Genomic DNA, 25,192 nt, shown 5'->3' with positions numbered 1-25,192 from the left:
TTATAATTTTGTCTGCACTGCACAGATTTGGCAATTTCTATGCTGCATTGCCCGATCCATAATTAGCCAATGCCTCAAGTGGCGATTTGCATCCTTGTTTCTCTGAGTCTGGGGTACCAAAATTGTCGAATTTCCTCTTAAATCTACACTGCAATTACCCCCAGACACTGATTGCATGCAAAATCTCGTTTAAGGGGAAAGATAACGGTTCGAAATCCGAACTTTGTTTTGCTTCCCCCTACTTGTCCATGTTGTGATGTCCTTTGTGATGTAGCTCCATTCAGCTATTCTGCAGCTATTACTAGTCATCATATCGGCATATGAGGTCGAATTGCTCGACTTTTCTCACCTCTTCTCAAACCATTTTGAGCCATTCCTTGTGCTGGGCCAAATTAATGCTGGACGTGACGCTGGAGATTGCATTTCAAATATAGGCAACGCTATTGGATTCCAGGCTCTTCTGTACTCATGTCTCTGTGAAGCTTGCTATACCTTGAAGGGGACCACGAATCTTCTTCATCTTACGTGGCTTGCTGTATGCGCGGGTCGTTACTATTATCAACTAATTAGAACAATTTCCCGAGGAAAAAGAATCAAACGCTCTGATATGAAATTCGTCATTGACCATTATTTCTGGCACAACAGCATTAAATATTCCCAGAATTAACTGGCAGAATCATTGCCATAGCAAATAATTAAATGAAATGCTCTTTTTCAGCAACGTCTCTATGCATACGTGCATATTGGTTCAAATGCTTTTAATTGCTGGCTTGAGCTGATCTTGATTGCTGACCTATCTCCCTTTTCTTCTTATTAGCAAGGGATGAAGAGAAAACCATGTCGTTATCAGAAGGTAGGGCTGAAGAGAGAGAGGTCCATGGACGGTTAAAGAGGACCGAAAGCTCATGAACTTCGTACTCTGCAACGGTACCCGACACCGGCGCCTCGTCCCTGAGCGCGAGCTCAGAAAAATGTCCATGAAGCAGAAGCACCACCATGTGTATAAATCTTTCTATAAGTCGTTTCCGTACGTTCAATGTGTCGCTTTTGTTATGCAAAAGACCTTCACGCGACCCGTAACCAAGGTTCTTATCTAATGAAAACGCGAATGCGCTTCTCCTTTTTTTTCTGGGTTTTTGGGTTGAAGGTTTGATGAGGTGTGGGAAGAGCAATAGATTAAGATGGATCAATTACCTGAGGTCTGATCTCAATGGGGGAGCACTGACGGAAGCTGAACAAAATCGGATCATTCATCTTCGCTCTCGTTTCGGCAACATGTCCCAGCAATCGACCACATTCAGCTCTGCGGATTCAATTTCATTAGTCCCCTTTCGGCACGACCAAACAACACCGCAGGAAAGTGGATTCTTAGCCGTCTATGAACTAAAATGGGTTAAGAATAATGAAGTCTATTACCATGTAAAAAGTACGGATTGTTTGTTAACTCAGACGACGGTCGGATCTCTTACTGGTTAAATCCAGATTTAAATCCTAGTCTCATATGGGAACCAAATCGAATCGGGCAGTTCCCGCAGAAACTAATCCCCGTGGTTCCTAAAATTTGGGATCATTAATAATTAGTCCGTTTTCGGATTCCTTGTTTGGTATGCCTTGTTGTTCTTTCTCTGTTTTTCTCTTCTAGAACAAAGCCGCAGCGAGGGTAGAGACAATATGTATTGTGAAATTTCTGCTCAGATCTAGGGCCAAACTTCAAAATTACCATGGAAACTCCAATAAACTAAATATACTGAATGTGGAGATCATGATAAGTTTTCACATTAAGTAGGAAATCTATAATACTAGGAAAACAGACAAGTCTTAGATTATCGAATTCTACCGCAAGAAATCTTTGTATCTACAAAAAGAATTTATATACTCTAATTAGAACATAATTATAGCTTCTTAAAAAACACGAGACACCATCTATTCCTTAGACCACCTGGAAATGGATTGCACTTGATTGGGAACCGACCTTGTCTGATCCAGCTTAAAAACTCTTATGTTTGTAGGCGAGTGTTCGGGTCTTCACTCAATTCTCCCAAGGCTTTACTCGAGCAATGGCACATGGATTGTTGAGGTTTCGAAGGTGGACGTTGGATGCTCAACCTGATTCCCATGGTCCAATCCAATCCCCCAAGACCCAACTCCAATAGCCCGGTGGCTGAACCTAGGTCCTAGGCAAGCAGAACAAAGGCGATCTAAACCGGACTTGGGTCTCAATCGTCGAACCCTTGTTCCGGCGTTTCCCTATTGCGCAAGCCACTAGGTCGAACCCGGGTCCGGAACCATCGCACCCGGTCCCCCCCGACAGGCAGACCGACTTAGCTTTAGTCCTTATGTGTGGGGACCGTGACTAGACAAGCCCAAGAAGTGAAAGGCTGGGGGGAGCAACAGCTCATCCATCACCCCAGAACAATCAATAAAAAAAGGAAAAAGAGCAAAGAGTCCGCGCCGATAATTGAAGGCGAGAGCCGTTGCAATGCAAGGTCAAAATGAACGTCCAGCAAAAAACAATTCAAGGCAATAATCCTCACTCATTCACCAACCCACGTCTAAATCCATGCGGCCCTCCCCGATCGGGAGGCGATAGAAAAGGAATTAGACGTTGGGGGCGGACCTTAATTCCAATTTAATGGGGCCATCCCCCTCTGAAATCCCCATTATGCCCCCCAGCCCCACCAACAGGAAAATTCCCAATAAAGACGACGTTCTTATTTTTGCCCTGTTGGAGTGGCAAGTCATATGACGTCGGGAGCTGCGTATAAAACCTCGCGCTCGGAAAAAGAAGCCTTCGTCCTCAGCAATTCGAATTATCGAGTTTCTCCCTGAACGAGACCGAGGAGCCTCGCGATACCCTCGGGAAAAGGTGCGATTTTTTATCGTGGGGATTTCGCTTCGCGGAGCGCTGAAGAGAGAGATCAGAATGGGGGAACCCGCTTGTCTCCGGAGGTCCTTCTCTCATCCTTCCCCCGCTTCCCGTGAAGCCGCGCTGGTGAGTTCGCCGCGGAACTCTCTTTTTTTTTTTTTCTCGCGCATTTTGCCAGTGATGTCTTGGTTTTTTCTCTCCTTTTGTTGGCTACGGAGAATTTGCTTAGAAGGAGCCCTTTTTTTTTTTTTTTTTTTTTTTTTTGGGCTTCTTGCTTGGATTTGTTCCGGTTGTCGACTGTGCAGCTACCGTTGCTGCGCGGTTTTCTTGATTTTTCGGATTTTGAGATTCGTGGAAGAGAAAATGCGTGAGGACCCTCTGGTTTTTTGGGACCCTTGAGACGGTTGGAGATAGAAAGTCGTTGCCTTTAGGGGGTTGAGTTGCTGGAGAGTGCTTGAATTATGATGCTTGGGACCTTCTGCATTTCATTTCCTTTTATGTGGGTAAATATAACTTCGATTGTACGTTGACGAAATGGCATTTGACATTTCATTCGAGTGAGTTGTGATAAACTTACTGAAGTGATGAGAATTTGGAAAATTCCAGGGTGACGCGATGCGCGCCCTCACCGAGTCCGTCTCGCTTGGAAGATTTATGTCCGAGTCGTTGGCTTGGGAGAAATGGTCGACCTTCTCTAACAATCGTTACCTGGAGGAAGTCGAGAAATTCTCGAAGCCAGGATCCGTCGCGCAGAAGAGAGCTATTTTTGAAGCACATTACAAGAAGAAGGCTGCAGCACAAGCGGCATCACAGATTGAGGAGGTGGGAGAACCAAACTTTGATGTTCCAGGGCAGTTGAATATCCAGGCACGAGGGGATGAGTCTACAGGGGAATTGGGATCGGTGAAAGGCGATGCTCTTGATGCCCATGATGAGAATCTGAAGAAAGATAGTGTTGAAGTTATGTCAGCTTCCTCTGGTGATAAAAATCAATTAAATCCGATCAATGAAAGAAGCAAACTGGAGATAGCAGAGGTTGCAGGTCCTGAGAATGTAAAATCTGAGCTTGATGAAAAGCACTTGTCTCCATCTGAAGACCAGAATCACTTTGATAATCCGGAGTTCACTGCAAAGAGTATGACTTCCCAAAATGACAATGTGCCAGATAAGGTAATTTGTTGCTTGGTCCTGCTTTCTCCTTCAATGCTTAGCCTTTCTTTACTTATCAGTTCTACCTATTATTGCTGCAGGCACCTGTTGCTCAGCAGATTTTAACTTCGTGTGATAAAAAGCAAGCGCTTTCTTCCTCGAAGTCAGCAACTCGAAGCAGAGCGCCGAGATTGCCACTTCCACATGCAAAGGCAACGATGTCTATGCAACCAAGAGCTCCAAGACATGTAAACGATGCTGTCCTGAACAGTCAGACTCAGACAGTCAGAAGCTCGGTTAAGGAAAATAGAATACCTTCGAAATCTCTCCACATGTCAATCAATTTTGCTTCACTTGGTGGTAGTAGCACTAAATTGGGTTCTCCGCAGTCTCTAAAAGTCAGGAAAAAAGAAGAGTGCACCACTTCCCCGAAAATCAAGAAAGACAATTCAGTTGCTCAGCAAGCTCAAACTCGAGTACTGCTTGTCTCTTTTTCTATACATTTTGTCTTCCTTGCTCTCATTTGAAGCACTTGCATTAGCACTTGCGCTTGAAGTATCCTTTCTAAATTGTCATGACCTTTAAACACTTTGCAGGCATCTCTAAGGAAGTCAGTTTGTTCTCCAACTGTTCCTGCATCGCAAGATAAGAGGTATTTTGCCTTTAATGGTTTGTCTCTTTCAGTTTTGCTACTAAGCTATATGCCATCCTCGGTGTGTTCATATACTTTTTGGGCTGGGAGTAAAACCCTACTTAACAAGTTAATCTGAGGAGTACTAACAACAGATGATGAATCAAATTCCCTTCAGTGTAAAAAAGTTTTTTGTGTTAATTAAATGAAGTTTATGTAGAGTTTCTCGTGCATTTTTTGTTGTGATGTTTTGTATCTGTTAGTGAAAACTAAATGCAAATATTCTTAGCCAGACATCTTTTCTTACTCTAGCAAGCTCAAGCATTCAAATCACTTGGCACACAAAAACAGTATATTATCTTTGATTTATCATGTTTGAACTGTCACTAACACTAATAACGCATGGCAGCTTGAAACGCTCTAGTATAAATGGAAGCAAAGCTCGATCAACAACTGTGTGCTCGCCTTTTAGCTTCAGGAGTGAAGAAAGAGCTGCAAAAGAAAGGAGGTATGATGATGCCGTCAAATCTTCCATCCAGACCTAATAAGTTAGCATGATGAGGGAAATTTGTCGACCTCTTTAAGTTCCCTAGATTATGAATCTCTTTCTTGTGTTGCCATTCTTATCAGAAGCTGGAAGAGAAGAACACAGTTATGAAGGCAGAAGTGCAGCCACTGCAAACACACAAGGTACATTTTGCGACCAATCGGCAGTAGTAGTTAGGAAATAATCGCATTGGGGTTCACAGATTCTAGGAAGTAAAAAGAACTTCATTGGCTGAACTAGTTTACCATGGTTCTAATGTCAGGCCTAGTTAAGGAGGCTGTCATTCAGATGAATTCCATAAGTTTGGCCTACTTCTTTTCCTTGCCCCATTGAGTCTGCAATTACCAATTATCTGTCAATGCAGGGTAAAGCACAGCAAAATATCAGAAAACTACAGTATGGATTTGGTTTCAAAGCAAACAAGAATGATGAATCATGTCAAGGATCTCAATCACCATGCACTAAGAGCAAGGTACCTCATAAATATGAATATTAGTGCTATTTTTCCTCATTATAGCACTAGTTATAACTGCTTGCAGTCTGCGAGGAATGGCTTATACTTTAATCTTATCATCGGACTGCTTTATTTAAATTGCTAACAGTACCCTCTAAGACTGTATTCCGGTTGTCCGTAATACAAAAGGGTTGTGAAAAGAGTCTGATATTCTTGACATTTAAATTTTCTAGTTCTCACTTAGGTGAAGAAGAGTAAGAGATCCAAATTAAAGCTGCTTTGCTATTTTTGGGAGTTGACTGTTTGTTTAATTAACTGCAGTGCTCGCCTCCTAGACCACAACTCTCTAAACTCGAAAGTCAGCCAACTCCTGACAAATGCCAAAACACAAGATCTCGGCCTTCTCAACGTATCAAGATCAATGCTGAGAGCTCCAGCCATGTGAACCACAAAATTAGCCGAAGTATTACCAATCATCAGACGTTTTTACCACAGAAGAATGTGCAAGAAAATGCTTCTCCAAACATCCAGGTGTAAGCAGGTGAAACAGGGGCAGTATTCAAAAATAGCTTTTTCATGGCGGCCAACACTGAGGTGATTAAACCTTTCATGACCGCCAGATCTCTGAAATTTTGGACATATATAATCAATGATGTTGAACAATCTTAGTCTCATGTGAAGGATCCATAGCATGCACTTGTATAGATTCTGCTACTTGTCATGAGGCTAGTTTCTGCTTCATAGAAAGGGGTTCTTTGTTCGGCTGTTATGAATAAAAGAAGTCTTCTTCCCTACAAAAAGTTGGTGGAAATAAAAGATAAGAGAAAACAGAACAACGGTAACACCGAATGTCTTCCCACAAACTTGTTCCTTCTAGATTTTTACTTCTTTTCTGGCTGAATGTACAAACCGTCCTGAAATTAGTCTAGCAAAAGGGAAACAGAGACCTCGTGCAATATACGAGGCAGTGAAGGATGACAGGGAACTTTTAGCAAAGATTAATTAGGAAGCATGAGGCGCAATTGTTGGGAAAGTTAGAATTCATGAGTAATCATCGAGGTAGGTACATGCGTAAGACAATCCTCCAAGAGATGAATGAAAAGATGGAATTTCCGTACTCAATCAGTATCTTTCCTTGGGGGTAATGACAGATATCCAACTAATCATGCTATGGGACAGCAGAGTTATAATCAAACAAGCTGAGCAACCACGTCAATCGACAGGGAACAGGTAACGACCTACCACTATTTGCCGTTTTCTAGGAGAAATCAAGCATTATTTCCTGTCAACTCCTCAGCCTTCACTCAACGGCTTGATCTCTTAACCCGCTAATGGAGACAAGGAAATTCTCATTCAAGATACAAAGCTTCTGGGAATGTATGCACCATAACGAGCTCTTGAACCGATAATGGAGAAAAGAAAATTTTCATTTAAGTTACAAAGCTTCTGGGAATGAATGCACCATAAAAACTGAAGAGTACAACGAAAGTGAATCTAACTTCCTTTAAAATTCAACTTAATGCTTCATTGCAATAGAGTTGGCACAGGAAAGATGATTAACTTTCAAGTTCGTCATAAATTATTTCACCTGTACCATTTATAATCAGCAGGCTTAATGCCAGAGGCCCCTTTAGCGGGACTATAAACATCAACCAACCTCCCAGAGCGTGACATTTTGCATTCCAGTAGTCAGGTACAAAGTAGCTGGGCTGAATGCCAATCAATGCCCTGTTTCTGTACTATACACTCATCTAGCTCTCATTCTTGCAGAAGCTTGAGAATTGCTTCCACGATGAGAGGAGACGATGCAGGACTATATATTGATCCACCTGATTTCACCCAAATTTCCAAGATAATGTTGGTAAATCAGGAATGAACTCATCTACGCACAGCTACCTTGGCTTCTGCTTGAGCTTCCACATTCATGTATGTACCTAGGCTTCACTAATAATGGAAGGCTAGCAACATCTCTACCTACAATGACGGTGTAACTCTTCAGTCCTGCTCACTATTAGATTATCATGTAATCAAAAACAATGACATGGGTCTCAGGTGTTAAGTAAGGCAGGCTCTCAATGTAAAGGTAGAAACTTCTTAGATTCTCCTTTGCTAGAGTAACAGCATCAATCACATCGTTGCCGCCCGTGAGGACCCATAAATCTCTTGAGCCAACTCTCTTAAGGCTGTCGCGACAAAAAGGGGCAGGACTGAGATCGACCATTCCTGAAGTTTAAATGCACCGTACACCAAAAAAAAAATCTGTTAGCACATTTTGCCCCTAAAGCATGGGGATGAAGTACAAAAGGGTTGTGAACCGTTCTTTTACATGTGGTGAATCGACATTTAAGAAACAGGAACAAGAGCATAAACACTTTTGATTAGGGCAAAAGTACAGGCTTTTTTGAACAGAAAAGATGTCCCTATATAGTGCCGGAGGTTGATTGACTTGAATTACGAATTTCTGTATTTAAAAGAAACATTAACATTCCCTTTACCAGTCACGAAAGCAGTTGATGCACATGGAGTGCCCGCAGCTTGGCAGTACCATCTTATTAAAACGGTCCATGCATATGGCACATTCATCTTCCTTGTCAATATCTTCATCGCCAATTCTCCTCTTGTCTTCTGCCCGCTTTCTGCTTGAAACATCCTCTGCTTGGCTTCTTTTGTCCTTGTCATCTTCAATTAGTATAAACTGGGCTTCCAGTTGCCTCAACATAGGATATATGACAGCTGCATAAAGTTTCTGATTAATTTACATATAGTAGCATGCAGGATTCAGCCATTTCTTTCGTGAACTTGGAAAAGAGAAAAAAGGACATACCGTAAAATTCCCTCAGGAGGCTTTTCTTTCTTTCGAAGACATTGTCGGCATGCCGTCAACATAAACCTAGATAATTTTGAAAACGAATTAAATAAAATAAAATAAAATAAAATAAAAACCTTGTATGGAAATTCATGAACTAGACATCCAGCACTTTTAAAAATAAGTTTACCTGGTATATTATGATCTGAACAAGGCCTAAATAACTTGGGATGGAATCTGTACAAAGGCAGTCCATCCATTCAATCAGAAACAATAAGAACGGTGCAAAAGGACTGTATGACAATCTCATCTGAATACTGTCGCCACAATAATCTCTTGGTAAACCAGCTGCCCTGTAAAATAGAGAAGGATGAAACTTTGAAGCGCCAATGATAGCAGGAACTAAACAAGTTCTCTGTGAAAAATGTCAGAAATTTAGGGGAAATGGAAAGAAAGAGAGAATTAATCAGCTTTTAGAGTTTAAGGAAGCCAAATTGAGCGAGCAATCCTGGCAATTAGATTGACAGAGCGAAAATTTGAACACAGAATGAGCAAAATCCTGAAACACAAGTATTGCAATAACAAAACAGAACAACAACACATCCTACGAAGCATGCGTTCCGTGTGCAAGGAAAATGACGACAACGATGAAGAATCAAGAACATTGAGTATTGCAGCCTAATTTCCTCTTTGTTTAATATTTTCACATGAGAACTTTTCTGTTGTTGTTGACCCCAATTCCCGTTCAGGGGTATTTTCTTACAAATACAAAATGCCAATGCTCAAGCTAACCAACTACCAAGAAACAGTGCCTATTAACTACCCATTTAGAAGAACAAGGTCCATGGACGAAACCCCGGAAAAGAGAAACAAGAAATTTGTTACAGAACCAGTTCATAAACTCTTAGAGCTACAGTTCATCATCTATATGGGCTCTACTACAGAACACGATCATTATAAACATTATCAACCAAAAATCATGACTATGGTAACAGGAGGACTCACAGGCTATTGGCATGTTGTATATCAGCTTCGAGAGCTTTGATGGATTCTCTGAAGGAGGAGGTGCTCGGCTGCTTTTGCCACATTGTTTGATACCAGCAAACAAGGCGGGGGGGGAAGACGTGAGAATGAGATGATGCAAAAGATTGGTCCTTTTTGGGTTCTTTCCCTTCCTCTTTCCGGTGTTTTGGAGGGACTCTCCTTTTGGTTCTGTTGGGGGAGAATTTTGGAGAAAGAAAATGAAAAGTGATGATTGTAAGTTGTGAAAAAGAGGAAGGGAGGAGAGAGAGAGAGAGAGGAGAGGGAGAGAGAGAGGGAGAGTTTGCTTAGTGCTTAAACATTTGCAAGACTAAGAAGGAAAGAAAGGGATGACTTCACTTTCTCATGAATCTTCTTCTGATCTTATCCTTTTCTTTTTCTTTTCTTTTTGGACACGACCCAGCATAGAATACGGGCTGTCATTTGCCTCCGAATTATGACTCTAAACCAAGCTAATTTAAGCCTGAAAATCATAATGGATCACTGAATTTTCAGAGAAGGAAATAATAATAGGACCATTATTGTGGAATAATAATGAGTGACAGAATGTCTCACCTGCCAATTATGCACGAACCTGGCTATAAAGTCAAGAAGCTGACTTCACCTTCCACAAGCCAGAGAAATAATTCCATTGCCGAAATATAAACGCCGAGCGACAGTCATAGGAATTGATGGGGCTCGTTGAAATGCAAAGATTGGTGGAAGAAGTGAAAATGAGGTTTGGGGAAATCAGAAGGGCCAAATCATAAACTAGTAAACCATAAACAATGAATATGACTAATTTATCAGCAACGGCCGTGTTGAAATCACTGCAATCGTCCTTTTTCTAGTACCCATGGGTGGGGTTGATAATGAATATGCGCATTAGCCTCGGTATGCTTGTTTGTTGTCGCGGTGCTTTCGATGCCTACATAATTCACTAATGAAACCAACCAATCGACTTTATGAATTGTAAGTTTCAATCTTCATTTGTAAAATGGCGAGGCTACTTGACCAACACGCTTTTGTACCGATGCTCGAGTGTCCCTAACATGGACCGAGGGCTGTTTTGATTTATACATTAGCATATTTGTTTTTTCATATAATGAGGTAGTCTCGTGTGAGGAGCACGAGCCAAAGTTTCTTCCTGACTTCTTCGACCCGGATTATGGACGGTGGTCTGCTGTAGATCGCAACTCGTGATGAGCCATAGTTTCTCCCTGACTTCATTGACCCGGTTTATGGACAGTGGCTTTGCTCGTGTTCTGAAATCCAAGTCAGTCCAAGAATGCCAACCCCGAAAAAACTGTGCCACACGGATGGAATGGGGACCATATGATCTTGTGTACGTCCTTTCAACAGGACTTTAGCAAGTGGGGCGCCTCATCTTGGACCTTTAAAGAGCAGCACACAGCCAGTAAAAAAATACCAAATAGAAAGCTAAAAAGCAATAGAAAACTAGGAACAAGCAAAAAGCAAAGTTGATCATGTAATACTTTTCTCAGCAATAATTTAATTCCCTTGCTTTCCAGTACATGCTTTTGCATGGCATGGCCAGGTTACTTTTTCCCCACACGCTTTGTTTTTTCTTTTTCTTTAATAACCCATTTGCAATTCTTATGCTATGGATTTTTCTTTTGCCCCCCGAATTTTTATGTTCATAAAATACGGAGACGACGGACCTAGACAAATCTTTAAAGAGACCTACAAGAAAACGTGGGTAGAATCCCTTTCGGGTGGGAGTCTCCATGCCCCTACCGCAAGATGATGGGACTTGCCCTATGATCGAGCAAGTTGATTGCCATCCCTCGACGTTAAATCTATGAGATAGAGGCAACTTTCACACCCCAATAAATATAGTGGCTAGGGGCTTTCTCATAAGAATTGAATTTAAGTTCTTAAAAGATTTTATCATTATTCAATTCAAACCTCGGAACTTCCAAAATGTAAAGTGATTAGAGGGTATCAGCTCCTCCTGAGGAAGAGAAAGATAGAAAAGGGAATTGGGAGAAGTAGGACCGGTAGACTCCATCACATAAAAACAAGGAACACAGCCGAAAAGCCTGCCTCATTAGATAAGAGGTGCAAGAGGCTCTTATCGGTTGAAAACAACCCCTTGTATTAATATAATTAGAGAAATCATTTGTGTGTATTGAGTTGCAACCCCAGGTTCTCCTTTTGTGCTAAACATTAAAATGTACTAACTTATCAATCCCAAATCCTTACTAGAAAGATTCGTCGTATCATAAATAGAACAAATTACATTTCTAAGAAAAAAAGTTGCATAGGAAGTTATAATCCTTTCAGAGATCTTTCTCCTTAGCTGTTGTCCAATTTTTAATGTCTTGTTTAACTCTAATCACCCTTAAAGGAAAGACATTATGCCCCCACTACGTTATTTTGTAAACGCGCAGAATCTTCTCACTTTCTAAGTTATGAAATGGTCAAAAAGCATGAGGCATTCAAAATAATTGCGGGGGTGCATGTAGCAGACCGTCAGGTCACATAGACCCCACCACCTCAAATATCCTGAACACACATCTGAAATCTAAAACGATCACATTAAATTGTGCACGTCATGTATGGTACCACCTATTCATTACTTTTCCGCAAGAGTCTGAGCAAGAATTTTGTAATCTTACTGTAAAAAAAAAAAAAAAAAAAAAAATCCTAGTATTTTCTGCGAAACATATTAACCGTCGTCGGTCCATGGAATTGCGATCTCAATCGACGCTGAGATTAAAAAAAAAAAAAAAAAAAAAAGGTGAATTTGAAAGCTGTCTTCTCTTGGAAAAGCAAAGGAGATTCCAAAATGAAAAGCTAAAGATGGAACCACCATGTGAGGAGTGAGAGCATAGATTACAGCGCGCATCCCTCCCATAAAGCAAAAGCCTAAAAAGTGGAAGAAGGAGAAAAACAGCAAAGGAGGACAGTGATGTCGAACTTCGAACTGAGCGCACCAATTCACGCTTTCTTGATTCTTCCAATGGCAGAAATCTAAGCTAGGCAGAGTCTCCGGCGATACCAAACGATTTATAGTTCCTGCTTCTCTTGTTTCGTGATGGGTTTCTTCTACCAAATCCTTCTCGTATTTCTGGCGCTCGCACCGTCTGCTCTGTGCCAAGTTACTGGTAAAAACTCCATCTTCGAGTTCGTTCTTGTTCTTGTGTTACATGAACGAGTGTTCACCGAAAGTTCGTTCCTTTGGCTCGCTAAGCTGAAGCAATTCGTCCTTTTTTTCACATGCAGAGTTCGTCAGCATAGACTGCGGAGGATCCAGCAACTACACAGACCCGACAACAGGGCTCGCATGGATCCCGGACATGGGTCTCATGAGCTATGGCCAGTCTTCGAAGGTGCAGAATCCCAACGTAAGCTCGGTGCAGTATTCGACGCGCAGGGACTTCCCAATAGACGGCCAGAAGTACTGTTACACCCTCCGGACCGAAGAGAGAAGGAGATACATCGTCCGTACGACGTTCTTGTACGGCAACCCGGACACCGGAGCGACGTTCCCCAAGTTCGACCTCTACTTGGACACGACCAAGTGGACGACCGTGACCATCTTCGACGCAGCCCGAGTTTACGTGAAGGAGATGATCATACGGGCACCTTCCGAATCGGTCGATGTGTGCCTGTGCTGTGCGACGACTGGGGCTCCGTTCATTTCCACTCTGGAGCTCAGGCCGTTGAATCTCTCGATATACGCCACTAATTTCGAGGATAAATTCTTTTGGAGGTGGCGGCGAGGGTCAACTTCGGGGCTCTGACTCCGGAGGCTTTGAGGTAAAGGCTCTTGTCCGAAAAGAAATTGTCTTTTATTTGCGGTAGATGTTTAGCTGAAGCCAGCAGCAAATTTTGAATTTTGCGAATCTTGGTTGCCACTGGAGTCTCGCAATTGATAAGATAAGCGTAAATAGTGATGAACATGACGATGGCTAATTTGTTTGTAGTTTTCTCTAGGTACCCGGATGATCCTTATGATAGAATTTGGGACTCAGACCTTGAAAAGAGGCAAAATTTTCTGGTTGGTGTAGCCTCTGGTACAGAGAGAATCAACACGTCGCAAAATGTAGATGTTAGTACCAGAGAATACCCACCCGTCAAAGTGATGCAAACGGCCGTTGTTGGCACGAAAGGGTTGCTTACCTACAGGCTAAACCTGGAAGATTTTCCAAGTAATGCCCGCGCTTATGCATACTTTGCCGAAATCGAAGACTTAGGGCCGAACGAGACCCGGAAATTCACATTGACGGAGCCTGACTTCGGTGACTACAACAATGCTGTGGTGAACATTGTTGAGAATGCCAATGGTAGCTACCGACTTTATGAACCGAGCTACATGAACGTGTCTTTGGCTTTCATTCTGTCATTCGCCTTTCAAAAGACCTCGGATTCTACCCAAGGACCACTTCTGAACGCCATTGAAATTAGCAGATATGCACAGATTGCTTCAAGGACGGATGTGCTAGATGGTGAGTTCACTGGTTCTTTATCTTTAATAGTGTCGATTAGTTCTTGTTACTCAATAATTTCTGAAGCCTTTAGTGTGTCGTGACTCTTGCTGATTAAGAGTTTGGCACGAACAGTGACAGTGGTTGATGCCCTTCACTCCATGTCCAGTGAAAACGTTTTCACAGATCAAGGTGATCCATGCCTTCCGGTTGCTTGGGAGTGGGTGACTTGTAATTCGATGACGCCACCAAGGATCACAAAAATGTGAGCTCCTCATGTTGCTAATCATCTATGCAACTCTTTATTGGGTTCTGCTGTGTATTCTGACTTTAGTGTGTCTTGTGATGTGGGGTATTATATGAGCTTGTCCCTTAAGTAATACCTACCGATTGTGCTCGTCAGACTATAGGAATTTTCAATGTATTTAGGATCTTCAAGAGAGAGGAAGAGGGAAAATAGTCAAAGGTTATATCTTTACTCAATAACTTGATAAAGTGGTGCATTGGCAGTTTTATTTATAGAATATGAGAGGCACTAACGATATCGATAATATTCAAAGTTCTGGACAATTCATGGCTGAGAAGGCTGATCCAACTGGTGTTATATTGAACTATTAGAGCTTATAATCTAAAGATTGTTCTACTTTATACAGTACCTCATTAGAGATGCCCAAATGGCTGGGCCCAGGCCTGAAATCAGGCTTAACTTTGCTCTCAAATTAGTCCAGCTATTTCCATAAAATTGCCTATTCCTTTTCGGGCATGAACAGGCACGCAGAAGGCTCACTCATTTGCTCCTCGGACCTAATCCACAAACAAATCTAGTACTCTCAATTTTAAGATTTTTAATGTTTCATAGCTAATACAATGGACTGACCTGTTGAGCAGACGCCTGTCAGGAAGAGGCATAAAGGGCATGATCCCCTCTGAGCTTAATAATTTGGTGCAGTTGACGGAATTGTAAGTGCATTAACAATTGCAAAAATCTGTCTTTTCATTTTGAATACCCAGTTTTGTTCAGTTAGTTTCTTTCCTATTAATCAGATGGCTGGATGGAAATTCATTTTCTGGCAAACTCCCCGATATGAGCGGCCTCACCAGCTTACAGATTGTGTAAGCTATTTTTTCATGATCTCAAGATTTAAGCTCATGTGCATTCTCTGTACACGATATGACCTGAGTGATGCTTCTTTTTATATCTGAAATGACCATTTCCTGCCTTTTTTTTTGGTGAACTTGCAGGCATTTAGAGAACAACCAATTGACGGGTCCCTTGCCTCCTTACCTTGGTACTTTGCCAAATTTAATCGAACTGTACGTGGCAACTAGCCGCTCTTCACTATTTGTTCATTGACATTTGGTTTAGATGTGACAAAGTTCTAGTTGTTGAGGTGAAAAATTAGGTACTAATTTGTTTCCTAGATGCTATGAATCATGTTGTAACAGTATGATTCTACATGTGACAGGAATATCGAAAACAACTCTTTCACTGGTGAAATTCCTCCCCAACTGTTAAGTGCAAAAATTAAATTCAAGTGAGTAGACTTCTTCTTTTGCCAGTGCTGACAACAAGAGGTTGTCACGAAAATTGTTCAGCTGGTGACTTCTTTGGTACAGAGCTTGAAATTTTCCTGTTCCCTTGCTTACTTCCAAAATTAAAACACACAATTTGATGTAGTGTGAATTGGTTGCTGGTTGCTGCTAAGACTTCATATCTGCAAAAAGAAACCTGAAGTAGGTGATTAGAAACTCTTACATCCCATTCCATGTGGTCAACTTTTGGTTTGGCAGATGGTGCATCTCTATGTGCACATGAATCTTTGTCCACACTGTGCATCAATGCGATATTAGAATTAATATCCTCAAAGACAAAAGCAATTCGAATCGGCTTAATCTTGTACATGGAAAACTAATTTGAAGTATCGTCAAAGACACAAGTAATGAGAGTTTCTATAAACTTGTAAACGGCAATTCAACTTAAATAATAATGCCGGAATAAGCTCTTGAAAGATTTGCAGATGTGATTGGAGCACATATCATATACAAAGAGCACCATTTCATGCCGACCACTCACTTATCTGCAATACTATTCACTATTTATACATCGGTGAAAGCTATGAAAAATGCTGAAGTATCTGAAATTATCTGATGGCCATGTGGTATTGCAGATATGGGAATAACATTGGATTGCATGGACACTCAAGGAAAAAGATGCAGTTCAGGTGGATACTTGGAGCTTCAATTGGAGTATTTGCAGTTTTGATATTGTTGCTTCTAGGCAGTCTGCTACTCTTGCATAATCTTCGGAGAAGGAAGTCCCACCAGAAAAGCAATGACAAAGGTGTTCACATCAATAGGTTCATTTAGCTGCATTTCATATTGATTTGATTGGGTTTGTGTTCCTTAAATATTTGCATCGTGCCATTCAGGTGGTTCATTGCGTACTAGCACAAAGACTTCAACTGCATATTCAATCGTTCGAGATGGCCATTTAAGGGAAGAAGGCTCGCACTATATAGCTCTTTCTGATTTGGAATCAGCTACCGATAGGTTTTCAAAGAAAATAGGTAAAGGTAGCTTCGGGTCAGTGTACTATGGAAGAATGAAAGATGGAAAAGAGGTGGCTGTAAAGATCATGACTGAGATATCTAATGATGGGCACCAGCAATTTGTGACTGAGGTACTTTCACTTTAAGCCTTTCGAGACGTATTGTTATTGTGAACACACAGTTAACTTTCACTTGTTAGATGTGTTGTGGGAAGCATTAATATGTGTAGTTGAGGAACTAATGTGCCATAGGTTAATGTAACAAAGGTTCATAAATTTTACTTGAATCATCGTTTAAACCAGCCGTTTACAGAGGTTGTAAACCTCGGACATGCAGAAAGTACAATTTATTTTTCTCATGGAAAAAGAGATCTTGACTGTCAGGCAGTCGGGTTCTTGTAGAAGAGGCTATTAAGTGTCAAACTTGCTGAAGCTCATCTTCAGAATGACCAATGCAGAACATAATAACAGAGCATTGTTGATTTGCTTGAGAACAGCAATTGGCAACATCCTCTTGCTTTCTGTGTCTTATTTGATCTTTTCTCTCTTCCTCTTTCTGGTTGTGTAAACTTGCAGTCATAGGGTTTCAAACCTGATCTCATTCCCATTAATTTAATGGACCAGTAGAGTGCTCCCAAATGATCATGGTGTAGAGCCTACAGCTCATGGAATGTAGTCATTGTTGGTTATGGATGACCAACATGAGTAAGAAACTGTATCACAGACTTCCGTCATTTGTTGTAATTGGTTAGGCTAGAAGTCTTGCCTGCGAATTTGTTTATCTCCAGCATTGGCCGAAGGAGTCTTGGCGGAAGAGTGATATTGTGAAAGTATTTGACTGGATTTTCAAAAGTCCATCTTACTGTATCACAAGGTTTTCAAGAAGTGAGAATATTTGGCAGATGGTCACTATGGCTTAGTGTTTACTAACCAGTGTACTGGGCCTGCAGGTTGCACTCTTGTCAAGAATCCATCATAGGAATTTAGTTCCTTTAGTTGGGTACTGCGAAGAAGAGCACCAACGCATCTTAGTATACGAGTACATGCACAATGGAACCTTGCGTGATCACATACATGGTTTGATCTCATCAAATGTTCTTTTTGTTTTTCCTGCTTTCCTCAAATCTGAGAGTTGGCTAAGAGGCAGGTTAATCATTGATTTTGTAGCAGATTCTGTCAAGCAAAAGGAGCTAGACTGGCTTACTCGTCTCAGTATAGCAGAAGATGCAGCGAAAGGTTTAAATTGCAAACTAATCTTATTGTTCACATGCAACGCAGCTTTTCAAGGAATTATTTCAAGTGCAATTAGCATAAAAGACTAATTAGGTGTACACAGGTCTTGATTACTTGCATACGGGGTGTAACCCAGGCATCATTCATCGAGATGTGAAGACGAGTAACATTCTGCTAGACATGCACATGAGAGCAAAAGTATCGGATTTCGGGCTTTCAAGGCAAGCTGAAGAGGATTTGACCCATGTGTCCAGTGTAGCCCGGGGAACTGTAGGGTATCTTGATCCAGAGTAAGCCATACATAAGCATGTGCTAACAATCTGTCTGTCATTCTTGTTCTCTTGGACACAATCAGATAGCTTGATATTTTGTCCCACAGGTATTATGGAAATCAACAATTAACAGAGAAGAGCGATGTGTACAGTTTTGGAGTTGTCCTTTTGGAACTGATTTCTGGAAGAAAGCCTGTGTCGCCAGAAGAAGATTATGGTTCTGACTGGAACATTGTCCATTGGGTATGAGATTTACTTCTTCCATTATTTTACTTGCTAAAAGCTTTAGGCAATGTTTTTTTGAGACTGCCATGATTACCTTCTTCTGGATTCTCACCTAAAACACTAAGAAAAAATACGTGCTGCATAATGAGAGATTAGGAGGCCAATGAAAGATTCAGAAGTCATGCAAGATATAGAGAAAGATAACTTAGTTGAGACAAGACAGGTGCTAAGGCATCGTATTTTGGTCAATAGAAGCATCTTGTACTTCTGTCAGAAAGTACCATATGTGCTTTTAGGAAAAGTCAACTGATGTCATAAGAGCATTCTTTAACGTACAATAAATGTGATTCAAAGGTGGAGTAAAAGGTAATTTTTGTATGTTCCTGAGACATAAGATTATTGTGCTTACCCTGCATGCGGCACATCCAGAGGATGCAGAGTTATCGATGTACCTGTAGATTCACTAATGACGAGACATGAAATGGGTGTTTACATTGATCATGAATAATACTTAGGTGGAATGATTGATGAACTTGATGGATTTTGAACGATGAGAGCCCGATTCCGCCTGTCCTCATCTATTGGTAATATGTACTGCACCATGTTCAGAATCCGGTGATTAAAAGAGGGAGGGAGGGAGTTATAACAGCACTTTCAGACATATAATTGGAAAATTATTCTGTTTCTCAATGTGCTGTCAGCCTTACACCAACATGAACATCTAGGAGCAGTGTTTGTTTGGACAATCGTCTCCATGTTGCTTACACTCCTTTTGCAGGCAAGATCATTGATTCGCAAAGGGGATGTGATGAGCATAGTCGATCCGATACTCATAGGGAGCTTCAAGATTGAGTCAGTGTGGAGAGTCGCGGAAGTAGCTCTCCAATGCGTCGAGCAGCATGGAGTCTCCCGCCCTAGGATGCAGGAGATCATATTGGCCATACAAGATGCTACCAAGATCGAGAAAGACGCAGAGAGCCGCCTGAAAAACTCTCCTAGCAGTTCGAGGGCTCAATCCTCTCGCAAGACATTGCTGACAAGCTTTCTCGAAATCGAAAGCCCCGAGTTGTCGAATGGCTGCATAGTCCCATCTGCCAGATGATGACGAGCGAGCAAATACTTTCTGGAAATTGGCCGGGCGACTCTTGTAGCTTGCATACCGATGATCCAATATGGAGAGTGTAGAGAGCTTTTGAAATTTGTCTTACAACTCTGTATAACGATTCTAACAAAATTTTGTAAAGGGAAACAGTCGGGTTTGAATACTACATTGGAGAGGTAAGAGAACAGTCACAGCAGTAAAGTACTAGGCATATGCTAGGAAATGGCTAGGGGTTTTCTTGCTGAGCGGTTTACTTGGTGTGAGGTTCATCATCTCTCTTTTTTTTTTTTCCTCCCTTGACATTAGGTCATACACCGAATCCTATGAAAAGAACATTTCACCAGCTATGTGGGTATATATGTTTTACCTTATATATACTGTTAAAGATAGCTTATACACGCATCTGAATTGGTCCATCCTAATGAAATTAATACCTCGGACCCATTGGGTAATCTGTTCGTTACGCAATCCTTGCACATCATTGTTCACTTGGGTAGTTATGATTGGAAAAATTGATCGGCTATTCAAATCAATGATAACGGACATGGATCGTCTAAAGGAAGATCATCCTGATTGCGTGAAAAAGTCGCAACGTAATTGCGGAGGCCTTATAGGTATGATATGTATCACCGCTAGTAAGTAATTTCTTCCACCGTCCCAAACATGCCACATGCCATATCCGGAGTATTTTATCTCTTACCATTTTGGCTCTTATAATTTAATTCTTTTTTTTTTTTTAAACCGAAGTCTTCAAAGCATGTTAATACTGACACATGGAGTCGAACTTCAGTCCGTAAGTAGAAATTAAGGCCCATACACACTACAATAGTCAAACTCAAAAATCTTCTAATTTCGGCCGAACGGAAAGATATGTCTTGCGTCAAAATAAATCTTCTGAAAATCCAAGCAAAAATCGAAGCTCCGGCAGCCGCAAATAAAAAAGAAAAATGCGTACGGCCTAGAGCGAAGCTCGGCAGATTCTGTCTCGAAGCCCCCGTGTGTTTTTTTGCTTTCTCTAGTTCGAAGTTTGCCACGGCCTGACGCTTCGAAGGCTGTCGTCATTCGTCGGCCATGCCTCTGCTCACCCTCGATGCTTGCTGGGCTCAAGCTGGCGGTACCTCTCCGACTCGCTTCATCGGTGCTTCAGTCTTCAAGGGTCAGTTTGTTTGGCACGTGGTTGCATTCTCTTTAGTTCGAAGCATTTGGTTTCGATTTTGTATGAATAGCTCGGAGTTTTGTCTCTTTTTTTTTTCTGGGTTCGGCGATTTCACTGTCAGGATGGAGTTTTGGATACCCTGTTTTGGAATGATCGGTGACTGCTTAATTGTTTGCGGGAGTTGACAAAAAGAAAGTGATGATTTTTGCTCGGATTTTGCTTACTAGTTGTGAAAGTTGATTTGGAACGTATCCTTTGGCTGCGATACCGGTATGTCTTCACCGGGGTTTGTTGTTATGTTGTGGAAGTCGATTGATTGTGGGTAACTTTCTGGCATTAGGGACTGTCTCGTTGTTTTGATTATTGAAGGTTCTGATCTCATGTGACTGCTCTCTTTCGTAATGCGAGCTTTAGCTATTAGACTTCATTCATTGCTTTACCTCAAGAATTTGGCCCACTTCACAATGCAAACTTTAAGCTAAGACTGTTGAATACAACTTTAGTGGGCATGTTGACAGTTCTATCATATTTATGTCTTTTTTGGGTCTGCTGACACCGTATGCTTTACAAGGGGCTGCTTTTAATTGTATGGTGCATGTTCAATTAGGTGAGGAGTTTATTGGCCTCAATGATGCAACGAAGCATTTTCATGCCACCTGTTGCAGGGTAAGATTCTCGAATTCCCCCTTTATATCCATGAAGTCATAAAGCACGTGTGGTTTTGATTTTTTTCAACTAACATGATTCTGCTTCCTTCTGCAGGCATGTAGAGTAAGCATGAGTCGTGGTTCAGTTCGATGCTCAGTGAAGAGATCAAGATATAGAAGATCGCAGAAAAGTGTTGATCTTGATCTGAAAGTTGACCAGAGTTCATCCAATACAAATGTGACTGATGGATCTTCTTCAACAGTTGAAAATGCTCCAAGTATTGACGTTTCCTCCAACAGTTCTTCTATGAATTCTACCACATCCATTTCCTCCAGAAGTACTGTCCTTCAGGCGTGTACGGTCACTTCTGGCTTAATGGTTGCTCTTGGTGCTATAATTAGAGAGGTGGGTCCTTGCTTTCAGGATCACTGGCTCGGTCATCATATTGTTTGCTTATTGTGAACTTATATTCTAGTGTCGGGGTAATGTCCAAGGTCACATTGGATGTTATCAAAGGACCATTGTCATCATGATGCCAACACAAATTTTGATCTGCTTTTCTTATCATTACATTTCTTACTGAATTGCCTTCTTTAAGTGGTAATATTTTATCCTTACTGGTATGAATTTTAGCTATTTGTCTTTCCACTTTACACCTGTCAGATTCTAAATCTCAACCCAAACTTTGCAGGCATCTCACGTTGCCTTCATGGAAGGATTGCCAGTGATTGACTGTACAAAGGAAATATCATGTATGGATTCGCAACTAAAAAATAGTGGTGGTTGCTGGGTGATACATTTTTGAAATCTTTCCGTGTATTAATGCTGGGATAACATACTTAAAATAAGGAGAGCTGAACTGATGAGAACCATATGAATGACCCCTTTCATAACATAAGTTGGCTGGGTGTATGGCTATTTCGTATAAGACAATGATGCCACAAATTCGATTATAGTTCTCTTTTGTCTAATACCTTTTCTAAACCGTACTTCCAGACTGACATCCAATAAAAAGGTTAGACAACTGGGTTGTGCATAATTTAAGTGAGTTTGATCCTACATGTTGCATTGACCGCTTTTTCTTGTATTATGTTAATAACGTACATAATCAAATTGCCCCTTTTTCTTTAAGGGCTTCTTTTACAGAAGCATGGATAACAGTGTGTCAATTGAATTGGTTTTTTATTTTACAATAGCCATTTGATACTAGTTGAAAGTTCACCGTTACACTTCTTGTTAGCCTAGATGCTACATATCCTAAATGCATTCTTTTTCCCCCTTAAATCTGAATAATGAAGATATCTCTCCCAATTGTTGTTTCTGAACTGGACAATTTAAGAGTCCATAGACTCCTTATTAAACTTTAGACTTGCCATTGTGTCTGGTCACTTACTCTTGATGACGATTGGGCTTGATAAATAAAACGTGTTTAAGAGAATCATTCTTTCCCCTTGCTTACAGTTGGTTTTGAGACATGGCATCTTGAGTTGGTTACAGGACTGGTTATTCTGATATCATCTTGTCGGTACTTGCTACTGAGGACTTGGCCAGACTTTGCAGAGTCTAGTGAAGCAGCGAATCGGCAGGTAGTATGCCCTTCACCTCTTGTATGTAGTGGTCTTTACATGCATGAATGATTGGCTTTCTTGATGCATACATTGTTACTTACAGGAAAAAAGAGATATACATAAATAGTTAGAGGGGTATTTTTGTGGCCTATTGTTCTTTGGACTGCTGCTTTTCTTTTCAACCTCGTGTCACATATCATGTGTACTTGCAAATTAGTGATCTAAGCTGTGCAACCTTTTTAGTCAGTACAATCTCTCCTTGAATGTGCAGGTTCTTACCTCGCTTGAACCTGTGGATTATTTGGTAGTTTCATTTCTCCCTGGAATCAGTGAGGTACTGCACAAATCGTATGTCTTAGTCATCTATTTGTCCTTCAGTCTATTGAATTAGTAATCATGCTTCATGCTTATTGTTGTATTTGGAATTTGTCTGTCCAGGAACTTCTTTTCCGTGGTACACTGCTCCCACTGACCGGAAACAACTGGACCAGTGTCCTGCTTGTTGCTGCCTTATTTGGGATACTACATTTGGGCAGTGGACGCAAGTTTTCCTTTGCAATTTGGTATGTGTGATTTGAACAATGTCCTTTCCCGTGGCTATATGCTTACGTTTGGCTTTTCAACTTGTTGTAGGGCAACCTTTGTCGGACTGATGTACGGTTCTGCAACTGTGGTCTCTTCGAGCATTGTCGTGCCGATGCTTTCTCATTCATTGAACAATCTGGTAGGAGGGATGATATGGCGCTACTCAAAGTCAGAGTCGCTGCGGTAAGATACATCCTGGCAGTCATCACGATGTCCAAGTGAACAGTGTAGAATATCTGCAAGATATGGCCGTGAGCCTGCAATATACGCTTCGCTATTGGCAAATTTGTATCAGTTTGGTTGTCTTGCTGTTTCTAGACACCACTCTTGTACCTTAGATTCATGCCCATAATGTTAACACCATTATACAGAATTACGCACTTGTTCTTCGGTCACTTTTTTGTTCCTCAAACTGAATCACCTTGATTCATTCAATTGCATTTGCAATTGGCAGACAGAGAAAAGAGTCAGTTATTTCTCGTCCCTGCTCCAAACATTGCTTGAATGAAAAGAAAAGAGGGATCGTGTCGAGCAAGGACGGTCTGGCTTCCTGTCTGGAGTTGCATTACTTTTCCCAAGAATCTTTGGAACAAAACTTCTTGATATCGCATAGCATTTTGAGACTAGCTTTGTCTTTCATTTAATTAACCTATTTGGATTGACTTTTATTTTTAATTTTTTTCTAAAGCTTTTTAGCTGTTCTTTGATCTTTATTCAGCAATATACAAATATTATCACGAGAAATAATCCGTACTTGTTAATAAATTTTCAAAAATATTGTCTTTATCATCTCAAATTTCGGAGGGAAACGATCTGTTGTATTTGAAGCAAACCCATAGAAGAACTTACATGATGCTTGATTTCTCAAGTGACTTAATTAACAATCAGTATATTTTTAACCCCGAATGAAGGGGAGAATATGAATGAAGATGGCTGGGTGACTTTTGCAATTTTACCCATGCCTTGTTAATTTTAATCTCGGCTCCATTTGTTAGTGAAAAATAAATGATTTGTAAAATATTATTCTCAAATTGATTACTTGTATTGCTTGAAATAGTTAATAAATATAAAATATTTTCATTACTCAATAATAATTTGTATCTAAATATTTTGATGTATAATAAAATATTTTTTCTAAATAATATAAATAATCATTTTTAGGTGAATATATTTTAATTCATTCATTTTTTATGAAATAAATGCACCTTTAAACTTTTCTACTTTAGTTTTCACTACCTTTATACAATTCTCTAAATTTAATTTAATGATTTAAAATGACTTTCTTAAGTAGATCTGCCCAGCATCCTAGAACACCTAATGATGGGTATCATTAGATTTCATTTTCCCACGGTAATAATTAGGGGTAACATGTGAAGTGTCCAGTCGTTAATTTACGCACATGCTACATATCCATGTAAGTGAATCATTCTTAAGTAGATCCTCAGATCAAAAAAATAGATCCGCCCAGCATCCTAAAACACTTATTTGTCAAAAGGAAATTAACATGGATGATGGGTATCATTAGATTTCATTTCCCACAGAGTAATAATCGGGGGAAACATGTGAAGTGTCCATGTACGTGAATTTATTTGAGGATTTCCTTTTCCGCAACATGCAAAAATAAAACCCCAACCCACATACTTCATTAAATCATCTGTATATCTTGACGAAACGAAACTAAAATGGATTTTAATTCAAGGGACCACTTCTTTAAATTACGTTTATTTCCACCTATGAAGAAGATTTATCTTTATTTCATCGTGTGCCATCACCGCGTGGATCGTTTCTACTTTCTAGTTTTCCGCAAAACCCATTCGTGAACGTCCCATCCTTCTTTTGTCTGCTTTCCGTTTTTTACGAAAACGATGAAACCGAAAAAGCGAGGGCGAGCTCCCAGCCTTCCCCGCGTAGGAGACGAGTGCAGGTCG

The 25,192-nt window shown here is 40.7% G+C and overlaps 4 protein-coding genes across 5 annotated transcripts; 3 read left to right on the top strand and 1 right to left on the bottom strand.

Moving 5' to 3' along the window:
- Positions 1 to 2,736: 2,736 nt before the first annotated feature.
- On the top strand, positions 2,737 to 6,092 carry LOC120290788 (protein WVD2-like 7). The gene is made up of 7 exons (XM_039307207.1): positions 2,737 to 2,992; positions 3,473 to 4,036; positions 4,117 to 4,491; positions 4,612 to 4,667; positions 5,056 to 5,154; positions 5,558 to 5,665; positions 5,969 to 6,092. Exons 1-7 carry the CDS (start codon positions 2,924 to 2,926, stop codon positions 6,090 to 6,092), a joined length of 1,395 nt encoding a protein of 464 aa, XP_039163141.1. The 5' UTR covers positions 2,737 to 2,923.
- Positions 6,093 to 7,056: 964 nt separating this feature from the next.
- LOC104433458 (E3 ubiquitin-protein ligase AIRP2) lies at positions 7,057 to 9,792 on the bottom strand. Its single transcript, XM_010046208.3, is given in 7 exon segments — positions 7,057 to 7,847; positions 7,849 to 7,870; positions 8,143 to 8,380; positions 8,472 to 8,489; positions 8,492 to 8,537; positions 8,644 to 8,806; positions 9,459 to 9,792. Coding segments are annotated over 7 exon segments (759 nt in total). The 5' UTR covers positions 9,542 to 9,792; the 3' UTR covers positions 7,057 to 7,658.
- Positions 9,793 to 12,275: 2,483 nt separating this feature from the next.
- LOC104433459 (probable LRR receptor-like serine/threonine-protein kinase At1g67720) lies at positions 12,276 to 19,696 on the top strand. Its single transcript, XM_039307440.1, is given in 16 exon segments — positions 12,276 to 12,604; positions 12,723 to 13,205; positions 13,208 to 13,259; positions 13,437 to 13,948; positions 14,063 to 14,192; positions 14,816 to 14,887; positions 14,972 to 15,040; positions 15,170 to 15,241; positions 15,394 to 15,462; positions 16,096 to 16,268; positions 16,357 to 16,607; positions 17,426 to 17,552; positions 17,643 to 17,711; positions 17,812 to 17,998; positions 18,088 to 18,223; positions 18,984 to 19,696. Coding segments are annotated over 16 exon segments (2,796 nt in total). The 5' UTR covers positions 12,276 to 12,534; the 3' UTR covers positions 19,308 to 19,696.
- Positions 19,697 to 20,176: 480 nt separating this feature from the next.
- Positions 20,177 to 23,795, top strand: LOC104433460. 2 transcript variants are annotated; one of them, XM_018869082.2, is made up of 8 exons: positions 20,177 to 20,421; positions 21,071 to 21,129; positions 21,226 to 21,516; positions 21,803 to 21,863; positions 22,573 to 22,697; positions 22,951 to 23,013; positions 23,118 to 23,242; positions 23,313 to 23,795. In XM_018869082.2, exons 1-8 carry the CDS (start codon positions 20,379 to 20,381, stop codon positions 23,449 to 23,451), a joined length of 906 nt encoding a protein of 301 aa, XP_018724627.2. In that variant the 5' UTR covers positions 20,177 to 20,378; the 3' UTR covers positions 23,452 to 23,795. The 2 variants fall into 2 exon arrangements, with proteins under 2 accessions (XP_018724627.2, XP_010044513.2); XM_010046211.3 differs by having other exon boundaries at positions 20,180 to 20,463.
- Positions 23,796 to 25,192: the final 1,397 nt, after the last annotated feature.

Source organism: Eucalyptus grandis, chromosome 2, assembly GCF_016545825.1.
Source record: "Eucalyptus grandis isolate ANBG69807.140 chromosome 2, ASM1654582v1, whole genome shotgun sequence".
Taxonomy (NCBI): domain Eukaryota; kingdom Viridiplantae; phylum Streptophyta; class Magnoliopsida; order Myrtales; family Myrtaceae; genus Eucalyptus; species Eucalyptus grandis.
Note: the sequence above shows the minus strand (reverse complement) of the source record. Positions and strands in the feature narration are given on the sequence as shown.